The sequence below is a fragment of the Paramormyrops kingsleyae genome, chromosome 24 (genome assembly GCF_048594095.1).
Source record: "Paramormyrops kingsleyae isolate MSU_618 chromosome 24, PKINGS_0.4, whole genome shotgun sequence".
Classification (NCBI taxonomy): domain Eukaryota; kingdom Metazoa; phylum Chordata; class Actinopteri; order Osteoglossiformes; family Mormyridae; genus Paramormyrops; species Paramormyrops kingsleyae.
This window is the reverse complement of record NC_132820.1, coordinates 704,561-726,301: the sequence shown is the minus strand read 5'-3', so window position 1 is coordinate 726,301 and position 21,741 is coordinate 704,561. Positions and strand designations below refer to the sequence as shown.

Below are 21,741 nucleotides of genomic sequence, written 5' to 3'. Positions count from 1 at the left end.
TATGATTTATTATTATTAACTAGTGAAATTCGCACATTTCCCGTACGCTTTGAGAGTAAGACAAGAGTGAAAATAATATTTAGGCCATACCTTTGCTAACAGTGACGAGGAGTCTATGGATTGCCTACAGTCACATTATTTTTAGAGATGACTAAGTCTTGTGTTCTGGTCATGTAGTGGCCGTATGTATGAGAAGGATAGTTACAAATTAATGTCAGGTTCAGCATGAATAAAATCACCCAGGACAAACATACAGACATTTGTTTATTCTTGAGTATAATAATATAGTTTTGCCCATCAAGGTAAGTGTAACGTAATAAAAGCCTTTCCAAAAATATCATCACATTTGCCTTTTTATTAAAATAAAACGAAGACTCACATTTCATACAGGACTGTGGAAAATAAATGTTAGTATGTAACAAAAAGCAGTTACTCTGCAGAAAAAGTCACTTTGGTATATTATCAGCTAAGAAAATAAAAATGTCACTTTTAATGTGGCTGATTTTGCTTTCCGAACGGGAAAAAGATGGGCAAGGAATCATCCGAGCCTTGCATCCCCCAGAACACATCCCAGGAGAGGCGTGTGAGTACAATGGGAGTACAAACCATTCTGAAATAAGCACCACATCGCAGGCATAAATTATGGGGGGGGGGTTGACCCTCCCAATAATCAAAACCAGGTAATAGAACCCCCCCCATTAATCACATCTCCCCCTATATGAGGTGGACACCTCAACCCCCCCAATGTTCAAACCAAAGCTGTGTCCTTGGATCACATCTGCGGTTAGGGAAGTAAGACATGATGCAAACTTACATTTAACAGAGAAGAACATCTTATAGTTTCCATTAATGAAGCTCATTCGGAGCGTTTTCATTAACAACGACCGCACGAAGGATTCAAAGCCGCAAGATAATATGAAAACTGGATCAGATCAAGGGAGGAGCAGAGAAGTGAAAGCAAGATTCAATGAATGTTCATTGTGTTTCGAATTTTGTCTTAAACTTTGGTCTTGGAAGTCGACTGTACTGGAAAAGTGCTCAGAGTCTCTGCCCACGGAAGTCCGTCACAATCCGTCAGGCCATCCACACCATGGCTGGAAAATGGTTTCAAGTGTTAGCAGTGGGGTGGTCCTAGATGAACCGTGAGGAGTAAGAAAAAGAAAAGAGAAATAAAAGCCGTTCGGAAACGTGAGAGCCGACTGGTCGCTGGGTCAGCATTCACCACCTCCCCCTTTTTATACCAAGGAACAAGAAAACCTTCTTATGTCTCTCCGGAGAGCTGAATCTCCTTTGACGTAAAAGCACCCGGGTCCCAGTGTCGGCTGCGCTCCCTCCTTCCACTCTGGATAGTTAAGGCACTTGGTAGCCGTCTGTATTCCTTTGTTTCTCTCATCCTCCTATCTTCCTTTTCATGTTTGTTATCCACACTTCAGAGCCCATGAAGTCCTCCTCATGAACTCCTCCCCATGAACTCCTCATTGTCCATCCCGCTTACTACCTTTTTACTGTCCAGTTAGCACCTCCTGAGGCCCAACATACATACACAAACACACACAGGCACAAACACAGGCAGAGAAGCCCCCCCTGCCCTCCGTCTCTCCTCTCTCTCGTTTACATGCCGGGCTCCTGGGAGCTGATGGAGGTGGAGGACGCTGAGGTGCTGCGGTCCAGCGAGTTGCTCTGCCCCCCCGGGATGATACGCCACTGCAGGACACACGTATCCTTCCCCCCGAGGGAGATCAGGTGACTGTCATTATGTGTGAAACAGACGTTGGTCACATGACTCCCGTGGCCCTCGTACTTGTGACTGGGAGCCTGGGAATGAGATGGTTGGAGAGAGATGGATTGTCACTGTGACTGTGCTGGTCAGTGTGAATCGGGACCGGGATGGTCTCTCTGACTGTGCTGGTCAGTGTGAATCGGGACCGGGATGGTCTCTCTGACTGTGCTGGTCAGTGTGAATCGGGACCCGGATCGTCTCTGTGACTGTGCTGGTCAGTGTGAATCGGGACCGGGATGGTCTCTGTGACTGCGCTGGTCAGTGTGAATCGGGACCTGGATGGTCTCTGTGACTGTGCTGGTCAGTGTGAATCGGGACTGGGATGGTCTCTGTGACTGTGCTGGTCAGTGTGAATCGGGACCGGGATGGTCTCTGTGACTGCGCTGGTCAGTGTGAATCGGGACCTGGATGGTCTCTGTGACTGTGCTGGTCAGTGTGAATCAGGACTGGGATGGTCTCTGTGACTGTGCTGGTCAGTGTGAATCGGGACCCGGATCGTCTCTGTGACTGTGCTGGTCAGTGTGAATCAGAATCTGTGTTACAAACTACCTTAAAACTGAAAGGCTCCTGTGTTTGGCTAAATAGTTCAGTTCTTCTTGTGCTTTTACTGGTTTGTTTCCTTGATTGAAAGAGTCATCCAGCTGTTTCACATCAACATTAGTGACACATGCATGACAATATGAGAATGACCAATCAGCACGCAGCAAGAATTCGGTGCTTAAGTGAAATTCAAGTCCTTTTAACTGAAATATTAGTTACAAGTCCTGTCCCAACCCATAGTGGCCTCCTGACATAGTTTATTTGGTCACCCTACCCTAATACATGAAGTTTTTCTGCTGAAGGTGTACTTAATAAAATGATGTAAAATTAGATTTAATTCAGGTCATGAATGGGCACTGCTGTTGTAACCTAGAAAAAGGTAGTAAGCCTTAGTGATGCCTCTGGTAAAAATGCACCGGACCGGGTCCCCGGTGACGGTACACGATGGTACCGGCTGGCACTGACCTTGGGTTTGGGGCAGGGGTACTGGAAGAGATGGACCTTGCAGAAGTCGTCAGCGACGGCCACCATCCTCTCGCTGTGTGAGCGGCAGAGGGCGTTGATGTCTGTGCCGTCCGAGCCCTCGAGCCACACGCCTGCGAGGGAAGACGTGACCTTTAACCTTTCACACCATGTCAGACATGACCCAGATCCATGCATGGAAACTGACCAGATGTCATACACCTTTCTATGAATTTCTGTGAATCAGACTTCATGTACCATAAAAGCTCTCGTATCTGGCAAAACCAAAGAAAAGCACAGAGCAGAACAGGTCAGTTCCTGCTCACGCCTACAGATCAGCCTGCTTATGCAATCCAGTTCAGTGTCTTTCAAGAGTAACATAGAATTATCTGGAAAACTGGACTAGCCGGCAGTGCCTCGGTCCCGAGCATACGAGAGCTTTTACTGTGGCTATTAAATGGTGTGATGTTCATGGCAAACCCCTCTGCAAGCCCGGCGGTGACCCAAGTCCTCCGTGACATTTAGCACAAAGACACAAAGGCCCTGTGTGGAGCAGACGCAGCACGCCACGGCGCCCCCTGCTGACCCATGACGTGGAAGCCCAGCACGCAGGTGTAGGACGCCCACTCGCGGTCTTTGCTCTCGAAGCGGTTCCTCAGCAGCTTGCAGCCACCAGCCACGTCCCCTGGGCCACAAACACAGAGGTCGGTAGGACCCTGGCCTGCACTCACGATAGACTGTCATGCAAAAGTCTGCATTGCCTGAGAAATAATTACTTACAACAGCAGGACAAAAAAAACCCGAAGCTAGATAAACCGATTAAGAAAAACAAGCTATCTGTGTTTGCTCTTAAAAATAAATGATTATAGCAGGTCTTGTCTTGTCGTTTTTCACAAAGATGGTATCTTTTCAGGAGCATTTGCTCGACCCGGCCCACAGAGATGCAGACACACGGCTGCGCTCACGGTCGCGCACACGGCTGCACAGACTCACAGTAAAGTATCTCATAGTCGCCCGAGTTGGACATGATGTATTTTCCGTCTTTAGACCAGTCGAGGTGAGTGATGAAGCTGGAATGACCCTGGAAACGCAAGCAGGCAGAAGATGTGGCAGCGAACACATAACATACTGATTCCTGAGACGCAGTAACACCCATGTCCCGAAACGCTAAGCTCACTGTGCATTTTCCAAAGCGAGTATAGCGACGACCGCTGTCTGTGACACTGTAGATGTAGATGAAGTTGTCATGGGAACCCACAGCCAGGAAGCTTCCGTCTGAAACAGGGAGCAGACACGACGGTGTCACTCCATAATTCACTCCAGAATTATTATGATCGCGCACTTTTCAAGTTTTGTCTGTCACAAACACAGAAACTCTGCATCTGTGCAGTGAAATGCTTTTCCCACCTGCTTCCAGCATCATGCTCAGAAGGAAATATGTAAGACGAGGTATAATACAGAGGGAGAAAAGGACAAAATAACACTATAAAAGCAGTGAGCGTATCAACAGCTGCAGAAGGATGTGCAACGAGACACTGGGGCGATGTGAACTTGACAGGAGGCCCCCCCCCCACTCACCTGGCGAGTACCTCATGACAGAAAGCTGCTCGTTGCCGTCGGTGTACTCCCATACCGACTCCCTGGTCTGCAGGTCCAGGACCACCCACCTGTGATGGGGCAGCAGTCCCCCCCTTAGCCCTGACATTCAGCATTCACTCGCTCTCCTTTAGACATGCTTCTGCACAGGCATCTGACTGGCGGCCAGCCAGTTATCATCTACTGGCTTCGAAATCTGCGTTTATCAGGAAGGTTGTGGGATGGAAAGCCACAACATCTCATTGTCGTTTAACAGGGAATTAACGAACCGTGAAGCTGATTAACGCCGGTTACAGCTGCAGGAAGAACACGCTATGGGCCATTTAAGTGTTGAAGGGCATGCATGAATGCACCACTGCACACAGAGTGAGACCCACTGCACGCAGAGTGAGACCCACTGCACGCAGAGTGAGGCACGTAGGGAGTGACCAACCTGCCCGTATTGAGGCCCACTGAGACCACACCACCAGTGGGGCAGAAATCGGCACACAGGCCCAACTCCTGTAAAGACACAGGGGCGACGGATTAGGGGGTGAATCGGGGCAGGGGGTGGATGTAGAGCGAGTGAGGGCACTGGGGGGCCTGACCTCCAGCGTGGTGCACCAGTCCAGCGTGTGCTCCTCCCCGTTCCAAAGACACACCTGCCGGTCGTGTCCGCAGGTCAGGAACTGGTTGCTGGATGGGTGGGTGGCCAGCCCCCAGAGCTCATCCACGTGACCCTGCCAGCCAAAGACACGCTCAGTCAGAGGGCTTCCCCGCTACCCATTCACAGCGAGCGGAACCTCCATTCGCATCCGACACCACAATGAGGTCATGAGTATAGAAAGGTGTTAATCTGCAGCTACACATCTTAGCTGTGCAGCAGTATCTATAACTGATATATTTATTGTCGAATATCAATGATGAACTCTGGGTCATTTGTCGAGCAGAAGAGGCCCGACGTAGATCAGTGGAATGACATTACATCGTTTTGTATTCTGGAAATCCTGACTTTAGGTCACTGGCGGTCTCATCTCACACACAACAAACTGACTGAGTGAGTTTGGGATCCCCGCACTGTAACATATGATGAGGAAGCCTGGCTTTAGGTCACTGGCGGTCTCATCTCACACACAACAACAAACGGACTGAGTGAGATTGGGATCCCCGCACTGTAACATATGATGAGGAAGCCTGACTTTAGGTCACTGGTGGTCTCATCTCACACACAACAACAAACGGACTGAGTGAGTTTGGGATCCCCGCACTGTAACATATGATGAGGAAGCCTGACTTTAGGTCACTGGCGGTCTCATCTCACACACAACAACAAACGGGTCTCGGAAACATAATTTAACTGTGTCGTACCTGTACAATGGCCACAAAGCCGTCCGACAACGTGCCTCTCAGGATAGCATTCCGGGTCGTGCCCACTAACAGCTCCTCTCCATCCACGTCTGCGATGGTACGCACTGCCCCAAATTTCTCTGGGATCTGCCACATCAGGGGTTGTTAGGCTTTGGTTTCCATGGACACAGCATGACATCACAGAGCACAGTGGGCACATGCATGGAGACCCTGACCTCGCACTCTCTCTCAGGCGCGAGGTCCACGCTCCAGCGGATGACCCTCCTGTCTTTCCCCCCACCGCTGAGAATGCCGCCGCCCTGCAGGACGCAGAGGGTAAAGACGCTGCCTTCGTGAGCTCGCGTCTGCCTCATGATCTGATATGTTTCTGCAAGACAATACAGTGAAAACAGACAGATACTTAGGATTCACAGTTCATAAAATAAAAATAAATATCAACCAAGACAATCATTCTTAGTTTTTAGCTTATAAATATCTGCATCTATACATGAAACAATCTTTAAAGAAAATAAACATGCTTATCTTTTTTGGTGAGGGATAATCACATTCACATTTATCTGCAAACAGGTTTTTTCCCTTAAAGTAGCTTGTTAAACTGCTAAAACGCTGGAATGAAAATTTAACTTTCAGCACACAGAGCTCCCTGCCCACGGCTGGCCGCCTCCCAGCCCGGGAATCTGACACACGCTCGTCTGATTCGCTGGCCCGCCAGCTGTCCTTCCTTTCAATGCCACACATCGGACGCATGTCAGCAAGTTAAGCGCCATCTGGTGGAGCGACATAACACTCGCAGCCATCGCTCCACAGTCGGTGGGTGGCCACCAAGCCAGCAGCATTATCCGCTGCGATCGGGCTTATCTGGAGCCCAGTCGGCTCTCTTACCTTTGGCCCCTTTTCCCAACGTCTTGATGTCTGCGGCGGACTTGCCCCATGTCAGAATATTCCCCTCCGAGTCCCCAGTCAGGACGTCCCCCGTCCCGCTGAACACAAAGCACTGGATGAATTTGGGCTTCTTGTATTTCTGTGAAAACAGGCATAAATTGACATTAATGGAAAATTTGACCATTCAGTATTTAAATTCAGGTGTGTTTTTAACGCTAATCGTGCTAAATATCATCAGGAACATGTTCATTTTGTATAAAATTCTGCTAAACACACTTTTTAATGCATTACTTCTGCTCTGTCATAATCCCAGACTTAGCTAGTGACATTATCGCCAAATACTCTGACAGGAAAAAGAACCATTAGGTTATTGGTAAATCATACATCCAACTAAACCTTAAGTTAATCTGCATGAAGAACGCATACACACACACAGTCACACACAAACAGTCACTCACACACACACACAGTCACACACAAACAGTCACTCACACACACACACAGTCACACACACACAGTCACACACAAACAGTCACTCACACACACACAGTCACACACAAACAGTCACTCACACACACACACAGTCACACACAAACAGTCACTCACACACACAAACAGTCACTCACACACACAAACAGTCACTCACACACACACACACACACACACACACACACACGCACGCACGCACGCACGCACACACACACACACTCACCCCGAAGATGCCCTGCTTCTTGCTTAGGGTCCCGCCGCTCAGTGTCCAGAAGTAGACGTGCGACTTGCCGCAGGTGACGATGCTGCCGCTGTCACTAGGGCTGAACTCCGCCGCAAACACGGCCTCATTGGTGGTCTGGGGATGTCAGCTGACCGTGAGGGGTGTGGCCACACGCATGGGCAGACACACAGGTAGGCACACACACAGACCCAACCTCGCATGCAGAGGGGGGCGTACAGATGTGAACAGGCACAGCTATACACATGGAGCATGCCTAGGGGGCGCCCTATTCAGGGTAAAGCAGAGCCCACACCTGGCACTGGCAGACAAAAAGTACCAATTTGTACCTTTGAGGGTACAATTACTTGTCACTGGGGCTGTACCCTCAAGGGTCTACCAGTTGTGTCTCAGCTGTAGGTAAATGTACCTTTTACGGTACTGAAATGAACTCGGAGGAACATTTCTGTCCCATTGGGAGTTCGTTCATGTCGTTTGTACCTTGGGGAACAAATCTGTCCCGGACTGAACCTTTTTTCTGACAGTGTGCCCCCGCAATCGCAGCTGTGACTGGGGGTCTAGAAGCACCTCCGCTCACCTCCTGAGGTAGGCAGACCAGGCTGCACCCCAACCCCCACAACCCCCCCTCAGCAAGGCACCAGCACAGCCTGCCAATGAGGAAGCAGGGAGTTTATGTCAAACAGCCCCTTTTGCTGTTTTCAGCTCTGAGAGGCATTTAATGAAGAACTGAAACCGAAAGACCCTGCAGCAGGTTTGCAGAGGGGGTGGGAGGGCGCAGACAGGCCCAGGGCCCACACGGTGGAGGTCCGAACCCCCACGCAGCAGCACATGGCTCTGCCCCGCCCCCGACACGCTTCCCAGCATGCACTGCGGCTCGAATCCTGGCTTATATCCTAGCAAAGGAGGGGGAAGGAGACAAAAAAAGAGCTGGCAGCCCCCAGGCCATTAGGGTACGTGATGTCCATAGAAAAGCCACACCCCAGATATGTATGCTTCTTGGCAACAGAGTCTTTTCAGCAAGAAGAATATGACATCACCTCCCCACTTCCCCAGAAACCCCGGATGCAAATATGTTGGATAAATATTTACACAGTTGCCATGACAACTCAGGGAAAACTGCTTTCGGGGGAAGACTTTCAGGGAAGGCTTTAGTCCAGCCCGATGGCCCCCTTCACAGCAGGCGTTGCCACGTCTTGTTAAACTGGTCTTTTCTCCTGATTTGTAAAATAATGATATTTGTAGTGAAAGTCCTCAAGCACCCAGCAAATCCGACCACTTGACATCTAGTGCTTAATGAGGCTTAATCTCTAGTGAAGTGGTAGTGCATGGTGAAACTGCCAAGAAGGAAGCAACAAGCTCCACCATGATCTCTGCATGAAGAAGTGAGAAGCTGCACTATGATCTCTGCATGAAGAAGAGAGAAGCTGCACCATGATCCCTGCATGAAGAACACTACAAACTCCACCATGATCTCTGCATGAAGAACACTACAAACTCCACCATGATCTCTGCATGAAGAACACTACAAACTCCACCATGATCTCTGCATGAAGAACACTACAAACTGCACCATGATCTCTGCATGAAGAACACTACAAACTCCACCATGATCTCTGCATGAAGAACACTACAAACTGCACCATGATCTCTGCATGAAGAACACTACAAACTCCACCATGATCTCTGCATGAAGAACACTACAAACTCCACCATGATCTCTGCATGAAGAACACTACAAACTCCACCATGATCTCTGCATGAAGAACACTACAAACTCCACCATGATCTCTGCATGAAGAACACTACAAACTCCACCATGATCTCTGCATGAAGAACACTACAAACTCCACCATGATCTCTGCATGAAAAATCTACAAGATGCACCATGGTCTCTCTATGAAGAAAGCTACAAGGTCTACCTTCATCTCCGCATGCTTGGTCCATTTGGCGCAGTCCCACACTGAAAGCGTGTGCTCGTTGGAGTCGTCTATTACACACAGGAAGGCTCCCGAATCCTTCAGAGAATGAAGAGAGGAGGAAGACAGAATGAGACAATGTGATTTCAGTGCAATATGGCTGCCTGCCACGTTTTCAAAAGGTCATCGCATCTCTAACATTCCAGGGCACAAAACGGCAGAACCACTCAGACAGACTCTTTCAGAGGGACACTTGGGAACAGCATTTCCCTTGAGTGGATGCATATCTGTTATTCCTCCCAGAATGCTCAGCATGACAGACTGAAAATGACTCGCCTTCACCCTCGTTAGTACTGCTGAACTAATCTGCTGATCATCAGGTCTGTGTAAACAACACAAAGTCAAGTGAAGCACTAACTACTTCCATTGTGTCCACTGGACGTGTTCCTGCAGATACTCACGCCATGGGAGAAGGCAACACAGCCCACTCCTCTTTCAAAGCTGCCCAGACCGATCTGCTGCAGGGTGACCAGCGTGGTGGAGCTCCAGATGTGGACGAGAGGCTGCAGAGGCTGAGGGGGAGACACCCAGGCAGAACATGCAGCAGATACAAGCAAACAGACCTCGTCCAGCAACTGAAATCTCTTTAGGTCAAGACATACTCTGTCTGACTTCACAATGGGGAGAGTCTCTGTTTCCAAATGGACTCTCTTAAAAACTCTTGCCTCTTAAAAAAGTTCATTCAAACACATCATAAAAGTCATTGATATGAATGCAATTCATGCTTTCCCTTATTGCCCCTGGCATTCTGCCGGGGACGCCGACCTCACCTTTCCGTCCTTGTCCACTCCGGCCATCTGTCCGGACGCCACACGCACCTTGTCAGGGTGGATGGTGAGGCTGGGGCGAGACGCACACAGGTGAGCGTCCAATGGGGACACAATTCAGAGCCCCGCCAATAGCATCCCCCGACCAATAATATGTCAGAAAGCTTAAACGCCACTCCCACATCGATTTTGGGACATTTCATTTGCAAATGCTGGGTCTGGCTACACCGGATTATCCGACACAAAAATGCTGAGTGTTCATTAGCCGAGCCAAGCCAAGCCAGACCAGGCATACTGACCAGCGCACACAGTCGGTATGTTTGAGGTAGTGCCTCTGCGTCTGCTTGTGGATGTGGTAGAGCACTACCACACAGGCGATGAAGTACAGCACCTCCCCCGTCGGCAGCAGGTAGAGGTTTTCCCTGCAGTCCCGCCCGCGGTATCCATAGCTTAACACAAGTCAAGGTGCAGAAAAAGAGGCTTGTGCAAGTACATTTATTTTGGAATTAAGTTAATTGGCCATTAAAAATAAGGCCAAGAATGAATGCAATTACCCAAGTGGAATCTGGCCTTGGTATTCCCGCTGGAAAGATAAACAGGGGTGGAGTGACAGAAGGTCCCGTAAAGCAGGGCCAGCAGGCAGGTCTACGAAGTCCTCTTTCATTTTCCCGAAAATTACAGCCTCATGCCTAACCCTAACCCTAACCCTCAAAACAAGCACAGGCCTCGCAGACAGGGCCTCGCTCTTGCCGACTCAGGAAAATCCACGTTTGTGATGCCAGAAAAGCCCAAAAGATCAACGCAACTGGGAAGGTCCAGATGATTTAAAATTGCGGGACTGAAGAACAAAGGCGTTATTTGATAGGCCAGAAAGCTACCCCAGGCAAGCTTCCTGTAGCTACTTCCCTGCCAAGAGAGAAGCCCTAAGGGTTACTTTCAGTGCATGTGGGCCTCGATAACCAGCTAGTGGCTTTCAGGCTGCGGATCAGAAGGATACACCCAGTCGAGCTGCAGCTTCTCCACAGGGGGCTCCATTCGGAGATCCTCATAGTTCTGTATATTGGAGGGGATGTACATGGTGATGGGCCGCCCGCGAATGAACATCTTTATGGAATGACCTGCCAGACAAGTCCAGGCATTTATGCTTGATTCAGCACAGAGGGAGATTACAGCATCCTGCCTCAAGGCCGTAAAATACCTTGGCATTTTCTGGTCACAGCGTTCCTTAGAGGCTTTTTAAGTGCACAAATATAGAACATTTTATAACTGTCATTACAGCTTTCAGCAGGCAACGTGCTGGTTAACTTTTGTGGTGAAGATTTGAATTTCTCAAAAAACATGTGTTACTATGTCATTTTGCAGTGACTATCAGACATTGTATTTTAGTGTTGGCTAATGATTGTACTTTGGTTTCCACAATTTGAGTAGTTTATTAAACACTTTAAAAACTAATATAACTGCAATACCTAAATGTTTAAAAATATGTATTCTGTTGTGATTGCGCTCACAGTTATACAAAGATTTCACGATGACAGAAAAGTTTTAATATTAAAATCTATCACGAGCAGCGTTCAGAAAAGTTTACTCAACAGCACATTTTAATTGTGATACTGTCCAGAAGAGTTCAGTGTAACACAAAAATTAGCAACAAAATAAACAAGTTTAGTCATGTGACTACAGAGTGGCTGGTACTTACCCTGACCATAGGTTCCTCTTCTAGACCCTAAAGAAAGGACGACCATTCAGTACAGAGACAGACAGACAGACACACACACACACACACACAAAATGGTCAGAATCACACCAAAAAAGATGGACAACCAGCTACAATCGAAGCTTGTGTACCTGGTATTAAAGTAACCAGCACACTGAACTAACTGCCACAATTATAAAATTTCAGTGTCAAAATTCAAAATTCACACTATTCTATTAAAATGTTCACTAACTAAAATAACAAGAAAAGTATTGCACATCCCTAGAGAGCGGCAGGTTTTAGTGGCCTTCCTGCTTGTTCCACCTTTCTTTACCTCGCAATCACAGGATGATGGCAGAGACATTGCAGCATGTTAGAATAACAGCAGAATAATCATCAGCATGTGTGTACAAAAGGATTAAAGTAACTAGGAAATGTGTTACAATTCAGTGTTTCTCATGTGTAACATTGAACTATCTAGAGAATTAAACTATGCTACACAATGTTGCCAGATATTGGCACAAATTTCTGCTGCACAAACATGCATGCAGAACCACGTAAAAACACAAAGATGACATTTAATCATAAGACCTACTTATAAAGAACTTCTTAAAAACCGGAATACTGAGGGGTTTTGGGGTTATCGACCTTCCTAATCTTTCTGCACAACATCCAGCAGACATCTTGGCATAATCACCCAGCATATGACAGACATTCAGGGCCGGGGGGGGGGGGAGTGTAGCACTTCTCGGTGCCCCCATGAATGCAGTAAAGGTGTGCAGCAGTTTGACACATATAACACATATCTAAATGAAGAAAATAAAACTCAAAACCACTGAGACCTCAAAAAACAATACCACATACAGCTCTGGTCGCCTTATTCCGAAATGGACATTCTTGCATTAGAAAACAAGAATGGCTCCCAGTTCTAATTGTTATATACCAGTTTATTCTGCAGAAATTAAACAGATGGACTGCATGGTCCATGCATGCAGAGACTGGAAGCTTGCAGGACCTGATCCAGGAATACTGGAAGATGACAGTTCTGATAAGATGGACATCGGATAAGATCAGAGCTGAGAAAACAGAAATTCCAAATTGCTTCTTTCTCACCCCATAAACCTGAGTACCAAAGAGTTCCATGTTTTCTCAAGTCATTTAGTCAGAACCCGAAACTGTTCCCTTTGGGGTTAGAGCAAGACCCCAAAGAAAAGGCCGTCATCCATCATCGTGACAGCGCCGGAGCTCAGTGCCAGTGCGTCACGGTGGAATAATCAGTCTGCATTTAAAACGTCACACTAGTTCTACCTCCCCAGTAAAAGTCGATTTTAACACTGAAAGCAATCAGTTTTAAACCTGCCTTCCTGGTGTCCAAGTTTCAATGAGGATTCCAACACAAAACACAAGACACAGGCAAATTAATGTCCGAGACAAGAGAACGTAGTATTTTTGGATCTAAAAGTCATTCACAATTCACAAGAAATTTTAGACACAGGCGGGACGCAGGGTGGATGTTTGTCCCCCTCCTGGACGGGGGATTTTACTCAATTGTGTAATATTTGCACAGCTCACTACCTGAAGACCGTTCTTCTTGCTGAGTTATGAGAAAAAGAACAAAGGGCGCACAGACTGTTTCATATATCAGACCATTTGTTTACTAAGCAAACTTTCCCTCAGCTGTACATATAATTACGATGAATGGAGACTCTGTCAAATTCAACGCAGAAATCACCATGAGCCTAGCAGAAAAACTCTGACCTAAGTAAGTAAACATACAAAAGTAACAAACACACACATAAAATCCACTGCATCCATTACCTGAGCTGGAAACGAGATCTTTCGCTCGGCTGTGGAGACAAACAAAGAACAGGTGCTTAGTGTCACTGCGGGTCCTGAAATGGTGACGTCAACCAGACGGACAAGCTGACCAGTCAGAACAACACCTCACAATCCCAAAATACACCTCAACACGCGACAGCAAAGCAGCCTTAGTTTCTGACCCTACAATCTTTGAAATCTTTGTCATCCCACATTTTTTGGTCAAAGATATAAATATGAAACTGGATGCATGAATTCTATTTACTTGCCAACTACAGCGGCTTGATAACCCCTGACTGTGGCACAGAAACAGTCTGTAATCTGTAATTGGCATCTTGCAGTACAGTAATTGGCCTGCATTCTGCGGCTGACTTGCTGCTGACGATGAGCGGGCACCCCCCCCCTGCCTGAGCCCCGGCACTACCCCCCCCCTCCCGGCCTGAACCCCGGCGCCCCCCCCCCGCCTGAACCCCGGCACCCCCCCCCGCCTGAACCCCGGCACCCCCCCCCTGCCTGAACCCCGGCACCCACCCCCCCCCCACCTGAACCCCGGCACCCACCCCCCCCCCACCTGAACCCCGGCACCCCCCCCCGGCCGGCCACACTCACTTCTCCAGACTCGGGGAGCGGGTCAGCAGGTTGGTGGAAGACGCGGCCTTCTTGCCCAGCTTCTGCTTGGGCCTGTCCTGACCCTCCCTGAGCAGCTTGTCGGATGAGCTGTTCCTGCGAACCCTGGAACAGAGAGACAGGCCTTCAGGCACGCGGCCGAACCTTCCGGAAGGGTCTAGAGACGCACGGCCTCTGAACACCATGCTGCTCCCTGCTCCGAAAGCCACTCTGATACCAGCTCCAAAGATAAGGGCATTCCTACCCTCAGCCATTAGTCACCCGATGGTGGGGGGTGGGGGGTGGGGTACAGATACTACGGAATCCCGTGCAATACTTTCCCTGACGTTCTTTGCAGTTACTGTTTACTGTTGTCTATAATTTATTGTTACTATGTATAATGTCTATTTTTTTACTGTTTAAAAGTGTGTATTCAGCTACTATAACCCTGAAAATTCCCAATATAGTATCTGTCTGTCTGTCTGTCTGTCTATCTACATTAAACAAGATAAAATGGGACATTATGGACAGAAACTGAGATGTATTACGCTCTGTAAGTATGGAACTATGTGGAATACAGGCTTTTTAAAAAATGGACTGTGTACTTAATAAATAAAAGGCGTATTACCCAGCATAATGTCCTGAAAGTGTGTTCATAGTGTGACGGAGACATGACTGTCATGACTATTGACTTTGGCTGAGTCAAAGAAAACACTGCTTTGATTTTGGCAAGACGCCCGGGCATAATAGGCTCTTGCTGGAAAATATTACCAGAATTTTCCGTCAAGTGTCTTCAAAGAGTTCATTTTCAGTGCATCCTCCTATAACGTGGCTCGCAGAGGTTCCCACAAACACCCCCCACGCACCGCGGCGGAGAGATCCACGCACACGGACTCCGAACAAAGACGAGACACACCCTGGCGAACAAGCGCATGCGGCGCAGAGCGAGCGGGGTCAGCCATGCAGGGAGACATGCAGTGTGACATCAGCTGAGCCAAGTCAAGGATCAAAGGAATTTGGGTTTGATCACTGGACAGACACAGCAGAGAAATCCCAAGGCAAATTAGTGCTGATTCAAAGACACAAACCCAGTGAGAAACAGCTGTGAGTCGGAGACAAATCTGATACGGTCATGAAAATAAGCACACAGTAGCAGTTTTGGTCAGAGAACATCACTGCACTTCACAGAATCCAGCAGTTTGAGTTCAGCCCTAACATATCCTAAAGGACCCTTCAATGGCTAAGCATCAGGACACCGGCTGACATACTGCAGCAGCACATCGGCTGTCCGGGACCGAAGCACCTGCTGATTCTGAGAAGGAGCTGACAGGAATTGACGCGTGTGTAATGAAAGCTACACTAGAATCCGATTACATTAATCTCATTATGTATGATTAGTATTATAAATGTGCTTATTTCCATGCCTTAATCGGTCCATACGGTCATTTTCCGCATCCCATTCTGTGATTCCGGTCAAAAACAAAAAAACAAGGATTAGAGCATGTTAAAGATTTCAGTGTTAATGCTGCATGCTGTGGGAGAGCTTCTCCTCCAGAACCGGAGCCGGGTGCGAGTCCAGGGGCCGCGGAGGCGGAGTCAGGTCAGTTAGGGTTAGGGGGGGGCTTCCCACATCACACAGGCGGGGCCACAGGAAGAGGGCGGGGCCTCAGACAGAGGGCGGGGCCACACATGGGGGCAGCCATACATGTGGACGGGGCCAGATGAGCTGGGCGTGGACACAGGCGAGACGCAGGGTGGATGTTTGTCCCCCTCCTGGACGGGGGACAGGGGCTGGCTCCTGGGAGCTGCATTCTTGGCCGAGCCGGGTGGACAGGAGCCCGCAGCAGCTACCCAGGCAGGTGGCTGAACAGCGTCCATCCTGGCCTTGCCCTGGCCTTCCGGGCTGTCGTTCTTGGATGTGATCGCCTCCTGCTGGCTGGCAGGGTCCTGAACGAGGGAGCCAATGCAGCTAGGCCTTATGGGCTCCTCCACCACGGCACTCCACTCACGGACTCCCTCACATGCTCCTTGGACCTCCTTTGGGGCCTCCTCCCCCAGCAGAGCATCCTCCAGCGACAGGCTCTGCAGCGCCCCCGTCTGGGCCAGGGACGCCTTACTGCTCGGCAGAGTGCAGTCCGTTTGGGTGGCCCTGTCGTGGGTGACCAACCCCAGTCCGAGCCCAGAGGCGTTGAGGTGCACCTTGGGGACCTCGCCGTCCTCGTCCTGACCGGCATGTGACACTTGGCTAGAAGCAGGCACCATGACATCGAGAGCGCCCCCAAGAGGGCAGTTATTGAAAGAGCAAGAAAGAAAACAAAAAGTTATAACAAGGACAGAAAGATGTAGGGTTAGGGTTAAGTCACTCAGCTCTCTGTTCTAAACTCTCATACATGTTTAACGATATTTTGCCATTTTTTATATCATATATATGAATTCTTTAGTTTTCACATATCTCATCATTTTCTCCTAATAACATTTACAGACAGACAGACAGACAGATAGAAAGATATAATGCAATATCATTTTTCATTTGTGCAGGTAAACATGAAGTCTTTAGTTGCCTCATGCCTTGTCCTGCTCTCTCAGGAGATAAATACAGAGGTGAGAGTGAAGCCTGGACTCAGAGCACAGGGTCGTTCACCTTTCCTGTGTCCCGGGGTCAGTTTTCAGGGTTAAGGGTCTCGCTCAAGGGTCCAAAGGGGATACGGTCACTCTGTCAGCTATAGGATTTCTACCATCGACCTTCTGGAGGTCCAAAGAATCAGTGTTCGGGAAATCTGAATTTAACGAGCCAGTATCAACTGGGCCAAAAATCCAGTTTAGGCCAGATCTGTGTTACCATCCCCAAAGGTGTGTTTCTGAATGGTCACAGTGGAGCATGAAGCGACTGCTGATGTCAGAAGATCATTAATAATCTGGCTCTGTGAAAATGTGCAACCAACCATTTGTGAAGAGTCTAGTGTTTTCACGTTGTCTGCATTTTCTGAAAGGGATGAACACGCCACCCGCAGGTAGGTGCCAGCATGTGAAGGGGGGGCCCACGCCTCATGGCTCCCCACCGCACTGCCCCCCATCACCCCCTGCCCCCACCCCCTACCTGCTGGAAGAGTGCCGGGGGATGTCCGAGGCTGAGTTGCTGGATAGCTTGCGAGTCCTGGAGAAGCCGTCCAAGCAGAAGGAGTGGTTTAGGGTCCGTGCAGCAGCTGGGTTTACTGGGAAGGGGAAGGTAAACACACACACACACACATGTGATCCATATGGCAAATAACCGAAAGCAGAGGCTCCATCACCCTCCTCTGCCAGCCCACTTTCTGTCTACATGCTATTTCGCCTTTTCTTGATTAAAATGCTTTCCATTTTCCATCCTTTTTTAAATAGCCAAATTCATTGCTGCACAAATAACCAAGTAAACAAGTAAAAAAGTTGCTTATATAAATATGAAAGGAGGAATCTATCGTTCACACAGAATTACTGGAAACGCTAAAGGGTTTCTGCCGGCCCTAAGCGGGGACCAGGATTTATTATAACACAGGAGCTTGACACAGGACGCCTGTTCAGCGGACATGCAGCACCGGCAGCTGATGCCCAGAAGGGGGCGCCGCACCTGCAATGATGTGCTGCCGCAGAAGTGGGATCTGCTGCTCGTGCACGTGAAGCCTGCGCAGGGCGTCTGCCAGCGACGACTTCAGCAGCGTGATCTCGTCCTCCTGCGCCTGCAGACGCACCTCCATGAGGGACACGCGGTCAGAGGACTCGACACTGCTGTCAGCCGACACATCGTCTGCGGGAGAGAGCAGGGAAGGTGTTACACCGCATGCAGGAGCAGGGGCCGCGGGGTCATCACCCAGGGGCCCGGGGATCGTCACCAGGGGTCTGCATGGCTATCATCCAGGGGCCGCGGGGTCATCACCCAGGGGCCACGGGGTCATCACCCAGGGGCCGCGGGGTCATCACCCAGGGGCCCACAGAATCGTCACCAGGGGTCTGCATGGCTATCATCCAGGGGCCACTGGGTCATCACCCAGGGGCCGCGGGGTCATCACCCAGGGGCCCACAGAGTTGTCACCAGGGGTCTGCATGGCTATCATCCAGGGGCCCGGATTTTGACACCAGGGGCCCGCATCCTCGTCACTCAGGGGCCCGGGGATCGTCACCAGGGACCCGCATGCTCGTCACCAGCGGCCCGCATGCTTCTCATCCAGGGGCCCGGATTTTGTCACCAATGTTCCGCATGCTCGTCACCCAGGGGCCCGCATGGCTGTCATAGGACCTCACCCAGGGGCCAGATGTCACACACAGTGGAGGGAAACAAACCTACTAACCAGCTACTTAATTGCTATATGTACTTAGAAACATATTTTTTCAGGGGGGGAAGAGTCTACATTGGCCTGTGGCAGCGTTCAGTGAGCCACACCATCATCTCGAGAAGCTTCTTATGCTACACTGGTAAGTTTCCCCTGAGGTTACCGTTAGTTCAGCTGAGGTCTATAAATGACAGAAATACAGGAATCCAAATAACAGGAGACATGTTCTACAGATATTATGGCAGCTGTACAGATATCTGAGATGAGCTACACAAAAACCAAAGACTCATAAAAAATATACTATGTCCCTGTCGGCAATCACTAGACAGTGCAGGAGATGTTATAGGAGAAGCGTAAGAGCAGAGTGCCTGAGGTAAGTGCAGGAGGCTGCGTGAGAAATGGTGGCGTGTCCAGCTCACCACGCAGAAATCAGGAAAGCGAAAAGCGAGGAGCGCTGCCCCCTGCAGGGGCGCGGAGGTACAGCAATTTATTACGTTACTAGCAGAAAGGGGGGTACATGCTTCTCTGATGCTTTCGCAGCTTTTCCAATCATGGAGGTCACTTCCCATTCTCCACCTCATAAAAGAGGAGGTCACGCCAGATAATGCCATTTTGGGAAGGGGGGGGCAAAGATGGATTAGCGCAGAGAGACAGAGTCCGGGCTCGCCGAGTGATTTACAGTGAGAAATGAGCTAAGCCAGTTTGTCCTGACTGGAGGAAGCCCAGCCCAGCACTGTAAATCTCATCTGTATGGTGGGCTGCTGGCAATGCCCCCCCGCAGGGGGTGGGGCTATGCAAATCTTGGCCCCAAAAGCAACGCCCCGTTGTGACATCATCTCAGTAGGAGGTTTCCAAGATTTTATTATTTATAGCTCGATAAAAGCTTTTGCCTCTGGCGAGTTCATACATAATTTCACATAATCCATAAATCTTCCATAGTCACCTTTAGTAAAAGGTTGCACTGTTAGCCTGGATGAGATGCCGGGCTGGGAACACGCTCACCACACACAACAGCCGCCTTACAGTATCTAACTGTGGCTTTGGAGACTTGGGAAGGAAATGGGAAGCTTGCTGCTTCCATGGACGGCATGGGCACCACAAACAAAGCCTGTGGGTTACATGAACTAAACAGCAGGCAGTGATGAAGACAGCTAACAAGTCAGCGGGTAGGACCTCAAAATACAGCGTATGCGAGACTGACCAAAACAAGGTGACATACTGGCCATCAAAGAACAGCAAGCCAGCACCAAAGCAACAAGAAAACACAGGAGATGCTAAAAGTAGATCTGATCACAGCTGAGGGAGCAGCACAAGGGACGTGCACAAGCCCAAAAGGTCCGCACCCCCCACCACGACACCTCAGGGCCTCGTGTGGAGAATTTATGTTATTATACTTTTAGGGGCACTGGAGGAGAACAGAGGCGGAAAGTAAAAGCATGTGAAGGAATAGAGCCCAGGAGGGAGTTTAAAGCAGACACACACACACATACAAACACAGACACACACGGACACACACACAGGCACAGACACACACATACAAACACAGACACACATGGACACACACACATAAAAACACAGACACACACAAACACGGACACACACAGACAAACACAGACACACACGCCCGCACAGACACGCATGCCCCTCTCAGGCCCTTTCTTGCACAGTTTTTCTGTGTTCGCCTGGTTACCTGAGGTAGTTTGAGGAGGGGGGTGAGCAGCCAGGGGAATGGCCACACACACTCGCACAGGGACACGGGCCACGCCCACCTTCCCGGCCTGTGGCTCCCACTTTGGGACCAGTTGTACCAGCTTCCTGTCAGATCTGTGACCAAGAATAACCTCCGAGGGGCGGGGAGGGGTGACAGGAATGGAAACGGCCCCAAAAACTACATTTCTTAAAGGAAGGAGCCAGACTTGCACCGAATGGGTCAAAAAAGTGAGCTCTCTCAGGCGCACATTGCGATCCAAAGCCATTACGCAGCCTGGTATTCAGGTTTACGACTGACCATCACTCTGCTGAGCGAAGAAGCCAAGCGCTCTCCGCACACTTCCACATTTCCAAGCTGACATCCCCCAACAAAACAAAAACACGAGTAAGGCTGCATTTCCGAGCCAGTGAAAGCTTAGACTGTTTTTGTGGGATCCAGGCTACAGGCCAGCCGCACTCGCCTATTTTCAGGGCATTCGTTCAAATAATCCTGAACAGCTCAAGGAAAAGCAGAGCCATGCCGAGGACCGCGGCATTTAAAGCTCAGCGGAACCAAATGGGATCTAAAGTCCTCGATCTGAAGGATAAGGACAGCCCGTTTTGGCCTGTGTGACTCCTGCCGTCTATCGAGAGCTGCAAATAAATCATGACAGAGAGACATTTATGGGCTGAGTGTGTGTTTGTGAGGCTAAAGCATGTTAGCATGGTGTCGTAAGCCGCACAACTTTCCGTTTCACTTCCTATTTTACGTGTCCCGCCAGCAAAGGCATCGCCATGAAATTCCTGTGTAAATTTTTGTTTACAGCTGCGAATCACACAGTAGAAGCGCACGCACACACACACAGACACAGATACGCACACAGACATGCACGCACAGGACAGGCACAGACACGACCTGAGATTTCTCTGCCAACGCCTCTGTTCTAAACCAACAAGACTGCAGCATAGGGCATTGGGAAATGCAACGGGCCTGACACATTCACTGCTTACAGTCTTTCGCATTAAGAAATGCAACGGGCCTGACACATTCACTGCTTACAGTCTTTCGCATTAAGAAATGCGACGGGCCTTACACATTCACTGCTTACAGTCTTTCGCATTAAGAAATGCGACGGGCCTTACACATTCACTGCTTACAGTCTTTCGCATTAAGAAATGCGACGGGCCTTACACATTCACTGCTCACCACCTTTTACAGCAACAAACCCTTTCCTTAATTGTGCTGGAAAATGTCCACACTTCCCAGTGTCTAACCGAGGTATTCGTGGTAATCTGGTCAATAAACAGATTTTCTCTAAGATGCCACCACATGCACAGATATCAGTCATGGTGCACCGTTTTAAATCTCTGTACTTCACTGGGTGCTGTTTATGTGAGGCAAGCTCCTCTGGGTCCTAAGGGAGGTCGTATTACAGTCACCCAAGATCAGCATGGCATGAAAGGGGGCATGGTGTAAATGGTAAAGGCAGAGGCCCGAGGAGACCAGGCAGAGCGAATGAACTCCCGGCCCAGCCCGGCCTTCAGACCAGA

The 21,741-nt window shown here is 49.3% G+C and overlaps 1 protein-coding gene across 2 annotated transcripts in view; it reads right to left on the bottom strand.

The window, feature by feature from the left end:
* Nucleotides 1-251: 251 nt before the first annotated feature.
* Nucleotides 252-21,741, bottom strand: part of eml3 (EMAP like 3) — a 29,924-nt gene continuing 8,434 nt past the window's right edge. Inside the window, exons 3-25 of one of the 2 annotated variants that reach the window (XM_072706230.1) lie at nt 17,802-17,978; nt 17,295-17,409; nt 15,903-16,442; nt 14,201-14,323; nt 13,592-13,620; nt 11,777-11,803; nt 11,078-11,198; nt 10,380-10,529; nt 10,084-10,153; nt 9,715-9,825; nt 9,257-9,352; nt 7,320-7,454; nt 6,608-6,746; nt 5,941-6,092; nt 5,726-5,851; nt 4,966-5,097; nt 4,812-4,879; nt 4,361-4,449; nt 3,960-4,057; nt 3,776-3,863; nt 3,369-3,467; nt 2,786-2,916; nt 252-1,815 (exon numbers count right to left, since the gene is read on the bottom strand). In XM_072706230.1, the coding sequence (XP_072562331.1) occupies nt 1,612-1,815; nt 2,786-2,916; nt 3,369-3,467; nt 3,776-3,863; nt 3,960-4,057; nt 4,361-4,449; nt 4,812-4,879; nt 4,966-5,097; nt 5,726-5,851; nt 5,941-6,092; nt 6,608-6,746; nt 7,320-7,454; nt 9,257-9,352; nt 9,715-9,825; nt 10,084-10,153; nt 10,380-10,529; nt 11,078-11,198; nt 11,777-11,803; nt 13,592-13,620; nt 14,201-14,323; nt 15,903-16,442; nt 17,295-17,409; nt 17,802-17,978 (3,020 nt within the window). In that variant the 3' untranslated portion in view covers nt 252-1,611. The remainder of the gene's footprint in view (nt 1,816-2,785; nt 2,917-3,368; nt 3,468-3,775; nt 3,864-3,959; nt 4,058-4,360; nt 4,450-4,811; nt 4,880-4,965; nt 5,098-5,725; nt 5,852-5,940; nt 6,093-6,607; nt 6,747-7,319; nt 7,455-9,256; nt 9,353-9,714; nt 9,826-10,083; nt 10,154-10,379; nt 10,530-11,077; nt 11,199-11,776; nt 11,804-13,591; nt 13,621-14,200; nt 14,324-15,902; nt 16,443-17,294; nt 17,410-17,801; nt 17,979-21,741) is intronic. The other variant, XM_072706231.1, reaches the window with a different exon arrangement.